This window comes from Bufo bufo, chromosome 4, assembly GCF_905171765.1.
Source record: "Bufo bufo chromosome 4, aBufBuf1.1, whole genome shotgun sequence".
Classification (NCBI taxonomy): Eukaryota; Metazoa; Chordata; class Amphibia; order Anura; family Bufonidae; genus Bufo; species Bufo bufo.
The window spans coordinates 250087444-250096529 of record NC_053392.1 but is presented as its reverse complement, the minus strand read 5'-3'; the positions used below and the strand labels follow the sequence as shown (position 1 = coordinate 250096529).

The 9086-nt window shown below is 44.2% G+C and overlaps 1 protein-coding gene across 1 annotated transcript in view; it reads left to right on the top strand.

Moving 5' to 3' along the window:
• Window positions 1–576: 576 nt before the first annotated feature.
• Window positions 577–9086, top strand: part of PSMD1 (proteasome 26S subunit, non-ATPase 1) — an 86096-nt gene continuing 77586 nt past the window's right edge. The window contains exons 1-8 of the mRNA XM_040428455.1: window positions 577–697; window positions 4281–4324; window positions 5085–5158; window positions 6034–6203; window positions 7457–7662; window positions 7787–7930; window positions 8023–8249; window positions 8423–8483. Of these exons, the coding sequence (XP_040284389.1) occupies window positions 682–697; window positions 4281–4324; window positions 5085–5158; window positions 6034–6203; window positions 7457–7662; window positions 7787–7930; window positions 8023–8249; window positions 8423–8483 (942 nt within the window). The 5' untranslated portion in view covers window positions 577–681. The remainder of the gene's footprint in view (window positions 698–4280; window positions 4325–5084; window positions 5159–6033; window positions 6204–7456; window positions 7663–7786; window positions 7931–8022; window positions 8250–8422; window positions 8484–9086) is intronic.

Below are 9086 nucleotides of genomic sequence, written 5' to 3'. Positions count from 1 at the left end.
GTATCCGAATATGGTGATGCTTTGAAAAGTATTATTTTTTCAAAGTTTTTTTTTAAAGTAGTAAAACATAATAAAAACTACAAATTTGGTATTGCTGTAATTGGACTATTAGAATAAGCACTTCATGTCACTTTTATTGTATAATATAAACCATAAAACCTGAAAAACCACAGGGATTTTTTTTATTTTTAACTTCCACCCTACAATTTTTTTTCCAGTTTTTCAATACAAGGTATAGTGAATTAAATGGTGGCAGTAAAAAATATAACTTGCCTTGTAGAAACAAATATGCCCTCATAAGGGCGTGTGAAGAAAAATTAAAAAAGTTATAGCTCTTTTGGAAGGCAATGAGGAAAAAAACTAAAGCGCAGAAATGAAAAATGTCTAGGTCCTTAAGTGGTTAATTTGCCTTTTGTTGTTTGCTACCCCAGATATCCATCAATATATATTTTTTTTAAATGGCTGCATCTACGGCAAGACGTCAGCTGATAACAAGCTGCTCTTGCCCAATTCTAAAATGGCGCTGATTGTACATGGGAAAGACAACGGGCTTGAAGTGTCGTCATTTCCGGTCCCGTCATGACGTGCAGTGTGCGCCGGAAGTGGCAGAGTGATACAGCGCTTTGCCGGGAGCAGTTCACCGGGATACCGTAAAAGAGAGGAGACGAGACACCGGGCACGATGATCACCTCTGCGGGTGAGCGGGCACATGCCAGGCGGAGGGGGGCTGGGTCGTACAGGTGGCAGAGTAGAGAGGCCGAGATCCGCTGACTCATCGTGCAGTGTGGCGGGGTCATGTACGGTTGGCGGAGGTTAGAGACGGGGCCGGTGGGCTGTGTATTCTGTCAGTGCTGCGGAGGGGACAGGCCTAGCTAGAGGACACGGCAGCACATGAGCTGAGTCACCCCGGGGAGGCCTGATCTGATCGGCCGATCTGTAGGAGATCAGTCTATGTCCATATTACTTCTGTGCCATTGATATAATTGCTATACATTATGTGAAATAAATAAATCCAGCGTAGTTAACCAGCTAAAATCCAGAAGTGATACAATCAGTCTATGCGTTTCAGATATCGAGCAAACCTGTCATGAGTAAGGACATCTGAAACGTGTAGACGTTAGCGCAATCTGTTTGTATTGTGTCACGTCTGGATTTTCGCTATTAGAGTAAAGGTTAGCTCCGCTTTTATGGGAAGCTGGATTTTTTTAGTTTTATTTTGGACACTGTTGAGACGCCAGATCCAGGCGTGTCCGTGCCTCCCAAGCGTACACATGGGTGAGCGCGGCAACGCTTCTTCTTTCACGTTTGCGGCCCTTTGGTATACACTGTGCCTACATGTCACACGTGTCGCTTGTACCGATCTCCTGGGTGCCAGGAATTTATATGGAAACATCTTTAAAAAAAAAATGAAACATTGGAGTCATGTCACACTAGCGTTTTTCTTTTCCGGTATTGAGTTCCGTCCTAGGGGCTCAATACCGGAAAAGAACTGATCAGTTTTATCCCCATGCATTCTGAATGGAGAGCAATCTGTTCAGGATGCATCAGGATGTCTTCAGTTCATCACTGAACGGCGTTTTGGACGGAGGAAATACAAGCATGCTGTGGTTTTATCTCTGTCCAAAATTCCGGATCAGGTGCCGGATCCGGCATTAATTTACGTTGAAATGTAATAGTGCCGGATCCGGCATTAAAAATACTGCAATGCCTGATCCGTCTTTCAATGCATTGGAGAGACAGATCCGTTCTTGCAATGCATTTGTAATACTGATCAGGATCCGTCTACAAATGCTGTCTGTTTGCATGCAGATTGCCGGATCACTCTACCGCAAGTGTGAAAGTTCCCTAAGGCTACTTTCACACTAGCGTTCGGGTCTCCGCTTGTGAGTTCCGTTTGAAGGCTCTCACAAGCGGCCCCGAACGGATCCGTCCAGCCCTAATGCATTCTCAGTGGATGCGGATCCTCTCAGAATGCATCAGTTTGGCACCGTTTGTCCTCCGCTCAGCAGGCGGACACCTGAACGCAGCTTGCAGCGTTCGGGTGTCCGCCTGGCCGTGCGGAGGCAAACGGATCCGTCCAGACTTACAATGTAAGTCAATAGGGACGGATCCATTTGAAGATGACACAGTATGGCTCAATTTTCAAACGGATCCGTCCCCCATTGACTTTCAATGCAAAGTCAAAACGGATCCGTTTGCATTATCATGAACAAAAAAAAAAAAAATTTTTTTTTTTGTTTATGGTAATGAAAACGGATCCGTTCTGAACGGATCTAAGCGTTTGCATTATAGGTGCGGATCCGTCTGTGCAGATACCAGACGGATCCGCACCTAACGCAGGTGTGAAAGTAGCCTTAGGCGGAGTTCACACGGGCGAGATTTCCGCGCGGGTGCAATGCGGGAGGTGAACGCATTGCACCCGCACTGAATCTGGACCCATTTATTTCTATGGGGCTGTGCACATGAGCGGTGTTTTTCAGGCATCACTTATGCGTTGCGTGAAAAATATTGTGCGTTTATCACGCAACGCAGGCCCCGTAGAAGTGAATGGGGCTGAGTGAAAATCGCAAGCAAGTGCGGATGCGGTGCGATTTTCATGCATGGTTGCTAGGTGACAGTCTATTCACTGTATTATTTTCCCTTATAACATGGTTATAAGGGAAAATAATAGCATTCTATAATACAGAATGCTTAGTAGAAGGTCAATTGAGGGTAAAAAATAAAAAATAATTAACTCACGTTCTCCTCTTGATCGCGTAGCTGCCGGTCTCTTCTCTTCTCTTCTTCTTTAATCATGAGCTGCCGGCTAAAGGACCTGTGGTGACTGACATCACATGGTACAATCACATGGTCCATCATCAAACCCAAACCTGAACTTCAGTGAAGAAGTTCGGGTCTGGGTACCACAGTCAGTTTTTTTATCACGCGCGTGCAAAACACATTGCACCTGCGCGATAAAAACTGAACAACGGAACGCAATCGCAGTCGAAACTGAATGCAATTGGGTACCTACTCGCGCGGGTTTGCCGCAACGCATCCCGACCTTATCCGGACACGCTCGTGTGAACTCAGCTTAAGGGGTGATTAGATGTGCAAGTGCTTATCTTGTCGCCCATTTCTGATTTCTGGGGGTTCCTGCATTCCTCCGCCCCTGGGGTCATTGTACCCTGGTAAAGGTGACAGTGACAGGCTGTGGTCTTTTTCCCTGGAGCCCCCCAGCTCCTGTCCCATACACACACAGTAAAGGTTCATGCACACAAACGTACTTTCTTTCCGCGTTTTTTTTTTTTTTTTTCAGAACCGTTCATTTCAATGGGTCCGCAAAGAAAAACGGAAGTTACTCCGTGTGCATTCCGTTTCCGTGTATCCGTTCCGCAAAATGGTAGTCCTAATATTGTCTGCATTACGGACAAGCATAGGACTGTTCTATTAGGGGCCAGCTGTTCCGTTCCGCAAAATACAGAATGTACATGGACGTTATCCGTATTTTTTGTGGTCGTGTGCATGAGCCCGAATACTGTTCCTCCAGATATTTGAGCTATACTTATTTCTCCTGGTTGGTCTCCTATGCCTTCATATGATACCGAGATATAAGCTCTGGTCCTTCTATTTTAGTCCCTCAAGTCTTTGGCAGTGAAAGGGTTACAAGTGGCGTATTGCTGTAATATAGGCTTTTCTCCAGCCACTTTACAGCCCCTACCATTGGATTTTGGGGTCCCATGTATTATGCCTAGCATCTAAGTTTATCAGAGAGCTCCGCTAGTTGTGATTTCCGCCATTTGGACTGTATTAGAGCAGCTGGCCGAGCGGATTAGACCTGGCGATCACATGAGAGGCGGTGGAGAGCTACCCTTTTAGCGGACCCGCATTAGAAAATGTAAAGTTCGAAGCTGCTGTGGCGGAGGGATAGTAATTGACAAATCTAAGGCTATTTCGTGATCCATCTTCATTTCTGCTCCTCTGCCGGTCACAGGGCCTACCAGGTCCCCATAATCATCATCTCTGAAGGGCACCCACTAAAACTAGGAGCCGCAGAGGACGCCCTGCTATCCCCTGTAAATGCATACGGAAAGGATTGCCCTGGCTCACCATTGCTACGTAGCATGTATCTGATGGGGCGCCATATAAGACATGTTTCTGGGCTCAGTTTCTTTTTATCATCTGACCTAAAATAGTTAATTTAGTAAAATGATCTTCTATTTTGGTTCTAATCTTCTGGTTGAGTTATATGACTGTTTGGACTCTACGTGACGTTACACACATGGTCTTCTCTTCCACAGCTGGTATTCTGTCCCTTCTCGATGAAGAGGAGCCTCAGTTGAAGGTTAGGAAATTCAGTTATTTTTGTTTGTTTTTTACGTATCTCCTATAGAACTTTTTTTTAGGACCCATAGGTACCATAGGCATTTTATTAATGTCTGTTGTGCTTTGTACCTTGTATTGTTACTATTGTGTAGTGTGTGTGTGTGTGTAATTACTGACTGATGCAATTGTGGATTTGAGCCATTTTTTTCTTAATTTATTATCAGATCATATCATTTTAGTTGTTTCAGGTTAAGAGTTTTCAAATTCTTTTGTATTGATGGCCGATCTACAGGACAGACTTTCTACGTCTGATTGGCCGGGGTCGTTAATATCTGATTGGTGGGGATCCAACTCCCAGCACCCCCGCCAGTCAGCTGTTTGAAGAGGCTATGGTGCTTCGATGAGTGCTCACTAGGCCAGTGACATTGCATTCTTCAGTCACTTGGCCTAGACACAGTTCAGTCCCCTTGAAGGGAGTGGGCTTGGGCTGCAGTACCAATACAATATACATGGCACTGTTCTTGGTAATTCTACACATTTTCAAACAGCTGATCAGTGGGGGGGGGGGGGTAGTCTCACCAATCAGATATTAAATTAATGGGACAAGCCATCAATAACAGAAAACCACTTAAAGACTGTGCCCGTAGATTATTTTCTAACTGGTTCCTAAGTCTTCAGTAAATCGTAAATTTTGTTTACAATGTGCATTTCACATTTTAGGAGTTTAGTGAATTTCTATATAGATCTGACAAGTCTTTCTAACATTTTCCTTCCTTTAGGAATTTGCCCTACAGAAATTGAATGCAGTCGTCAATGATTTCTGGGCAGAGATATCGGAGTCTGTGGATAAAATGTAAGACGTTTTCACATCTTTGTTATCTTGATGGTTCTTTTGAGCAGGCAGTCATTTTTCCCCCAAAATACAACTTTGATTTTTGACAACATGGATTGCAGATGATCTTGGGTCTCCCTCTGTGATCTGCTAGATATCACCTTTTTCGAAATAATTTTATGGAATAACCTTTATAAAAGGAGCCTGTCGCATTGCAGTTGAAGTTCTGTTTGCAGACACCATGATAGGACCGCCTCTTTAACTTCAAAGCCCAGAATGAGCAGGAATATCTATAATAATAAAATCCCTGTGTGAGTGTGCGGTGTTTGTGTGTGTGTCACCAGTTTTGCACTGGGCATGTGCGGCATCCAATCAGGACACAGCGCTCCACACAAGTTTCCCTGCAGGATGTCACCCTATAGGCAGGCCACAGCTTCCCCGCCGCCGCCGTCCGCTCCTGCCACAGCTTCGCCGCCGTCCGCTCCTGCCACAGCTTCCCCGCCACCGCCGTCCGCTCCTGCCACAGCTTCCCCGCCGCCGCCGTCCGCTCCTGCCACAGCTTCCCCGCCCCCTTACAGTATACTGTCCAGCCAGTGCGCATGCGCCTTTGCCGCACAGGGGTGTGATGATTGCGCTGCCCGCCGGCCAATTCTAGCGCCTGTTATTGTAACGGGCATAATGTCCAGTAAATGTATAAATTACAAGTTAGATGGAATCTTTTTCCATAAACCTATATATCAGTCTGCTCAGCTCCTCCTGCTCTATAACATGCTGCCTGCAACTCCACCATGTTCAATGTAACAGGTTCCCTTTAATGGTCTCCATTGTTTTATTTGATCAAAACCTACAATATTTCCATAATGACATTCAGTAAGATGTGGCTGTTTGGTTTACAGTGAAGTGCTATATGAAGATGAGACCTTTAGAAGCAGGCAGTTTGCTGCCCTTGTGGCCTCCAAAGTGTTTTACCACCTCGGGGCTTTTGAAGAGTCCCTGAACTACGCCCTGGGCGCCGGAGATCTGTTTAATGTCAATGACAATTCTGAATACGTGGAGACTATTATAGGTAAGTTGTAACTAATTGGTTATAGGTCCTCAAACTGTACAAGAAACTTGGAGAGGACAAAGGAAGTGTAAAATGGGAGAACTTCTAGATAGACTTCTGTGTTTTTTTTTTTTTTTCCTCACTAAATCCAAAAGTGGATCCAAAATACAGTAAATTTGAAATGATCCATTCTTGGTTAGGCAGTAAAAACTGCACTATGTGAGCAAGGTCTTAGTGTGTGGAAAGGTTTATACGTAAACATTTATATGTATTTTTATGCCCCCATTCACCCGGTTGAAGCCAGGAGAATAGCAAAGCTGGCTGGCACCCTGCAAAGTGATGTATGTCACGTGGTTTAGTAGTTCTAGGACTGGCTGTATTAGAATGGATAGGACATAATATGCTTCAGTAACTGTTTCAATAAAGGGATGTTGAAACCACAATCATTAATTGCCAATCTTCAGAATAGCTGATAAATGTTAGATCAGTGGGAGTCACTTCATCGGGGCCCCCAAGGATTGCTAGAATGGGAACCTTGTGCAGGCAGCCACACAAGCCTGGCAAGGAAGAGATTGAATGGAGCAGGGGCCAAGCATGCTAGCCGCTGCTACATTCAAACTATGCATGAGTGATAGAAACAGCAGAACGCTGCGCCTGTGATGGGTTGTAAATGCGTGTGGCAGGAGTACACCTTTTAAAGGTTAATTTCCGTTGTTAAAAGTTATCACCTATCCGCAGGATAGGGGATAACTATTAGATTGGACAGGGTCCTACTGCTGAGACCCCCATGATCACCAGAGCAGGTACCCCATCTACCCCTCGGAGCTCCTCAAAATGAATGGAGGGGCAGGTCAGGCATGCAAATTGCTGCTCCGTTTCTCTCTATGGGAGTTCTGGACACGGCTCGTAACAGCGCTCAGCTATTTCCAGAACTCCCATAGAGCTGAGTGAAGCGGCAGTTCATGGGCCTGACCTGTTCATTTTGGGATTGCTCTGAGAGATACCCTATCTTGTGGATGGGGGATAACTTTTAACAACTGGGAAACCCCTGTAAGAATAGACCCTAATCTTATAATGGGATCGCTGTTCTGGATTGGCAGAATGGTTTAGTGACCTCATTCTGTGACATCTTGCATGCTGTTTTTTTTATTTTTATATTTATTTTTATCGTAATTTTGAATGCATAAATTAAATAAGGCTCTATCTTATCCACTTTGTGCCCGGTTAGATTGCCAGCTGCCTAATTTCAAACATTTCTTCTTCTGCTTGTGCAGCCAAATGTATAGACCATTACACCAAGCAGTGTGTAGAAAATGCTGAGCTCCCAGAGGGTGAGAAGAAGCCGGTGGATGAGCGCTTAGAAGGGATCGTGAACAAGATGTTCCAGCGCTGCCTGGATGACCACAAATATAAGCAGGCAATAGGGATTGCTCTAGAGACTCGACGGTTGGATGTTTTCCAGAAAACCATTTTAGAATCGGTGAGATCCATGGTTCTTACCACTGTGTTTTCACTTTTATGTGATCATTTTGTGATTGTCTGCTATCCTTCCAGACCATCTCTGCATTTAATAAATGATGAAACTCTAACTTTCTGTGTTTCAGAATGATGTCCCTGGAATGTTGGCCTACAGTTTGAAGGTCTGCATGTCTCTAATGCAAAACAAGCAGTTCAGGAATAAAGTTCTTCGAGTCTTGGTCAAAATCTATATGAACTTGGAAAAACCAGACTTCATCAATGTGTGCCAGGTAACACCGTGTTCATAGTATGGTAATATTGTACTCCGTGGCTGCAATGTGCTGGACATTTGCTGAACATTTGTTTTATTTCTTGTCAACAGTGCCTCATCTTCCTGGATGATCCTCAAGCTGTTAGTGACATTTTAGAGAAGTTGGTGAAGGAGGAAAACTTGCTCATGGCGTATCAGATATGCTTTGACTTGTATGAGAGTGCCAGCCAACAGTTCCTGTCCTCTGTCATTCAAAATCTCCGGACTGTCGGAGCCCCCATTCCATCAGTACCAGGGTCAACAAACACCGGCACAGTACCAGGGACTGCAAAAGACAGGCAGGTTTTACAGTTGTCTTGTTACAGTCTCGGACAGAAATCCACAGCAAATTCATATGTCATTTGTCAAATACCCTTATTTTATGACAGTAAAGTATACCATTATTTCAAAGTAAAGAGTAAGGTGTAGGATTGCCTTTATTTCTTATGCTATTTTATGTCTCATCCTACAGCGAAGCAATGGAAACTGAGGAGAAACCCACAAGCACAACTGGCAGCAAATCCACAGACTCGGTTAGTGTGTTCACATAATCAGTGTTGGTTGGGTGGCAGTCACATAAAGTCCTTAGTAATCGTTGTATGGTCCTTCATGTTTGAAATCCATGAAAAATCCGCCTAAGGCCTCTTTCAGATGAGCGTGTTCTTTGCGAAAAATCGCACTGCGTGTGTGAGCGTCATTTCCTGTTATGAACACTGCTCGTTTCACAGGCGCACACAGCATTATAATGATTTATAATGCTGTGTGTCTCTGCATGATCTTACTTCTATAGAATTATAGTGACAGCTTTATGTCAGTAAAGGTCATGCAGAGACACACAGCATTATAAATCATTATAATGCCGTGTGCGCCTGTGAAACGAGCAGTGTTCATAACAGGAAATCACGATCACACACGCAGTGTATTTTCCACACCGGACGGGAAACCTGTGCTAAATGACTGGAAAAACGCAATGTTTTTTTTTTTTTTAGAAACTGCTGAGATTTTATCATAATTTTTAGTAAATTCCTGCAGAAAAACACCATGTGTAATTACACACTTTGTAACCGATCAGAACTGATAACTACTTGAAAATGACTTGCATCGGTTTTTCATGATTGATGAAAATAGAGGCTGGA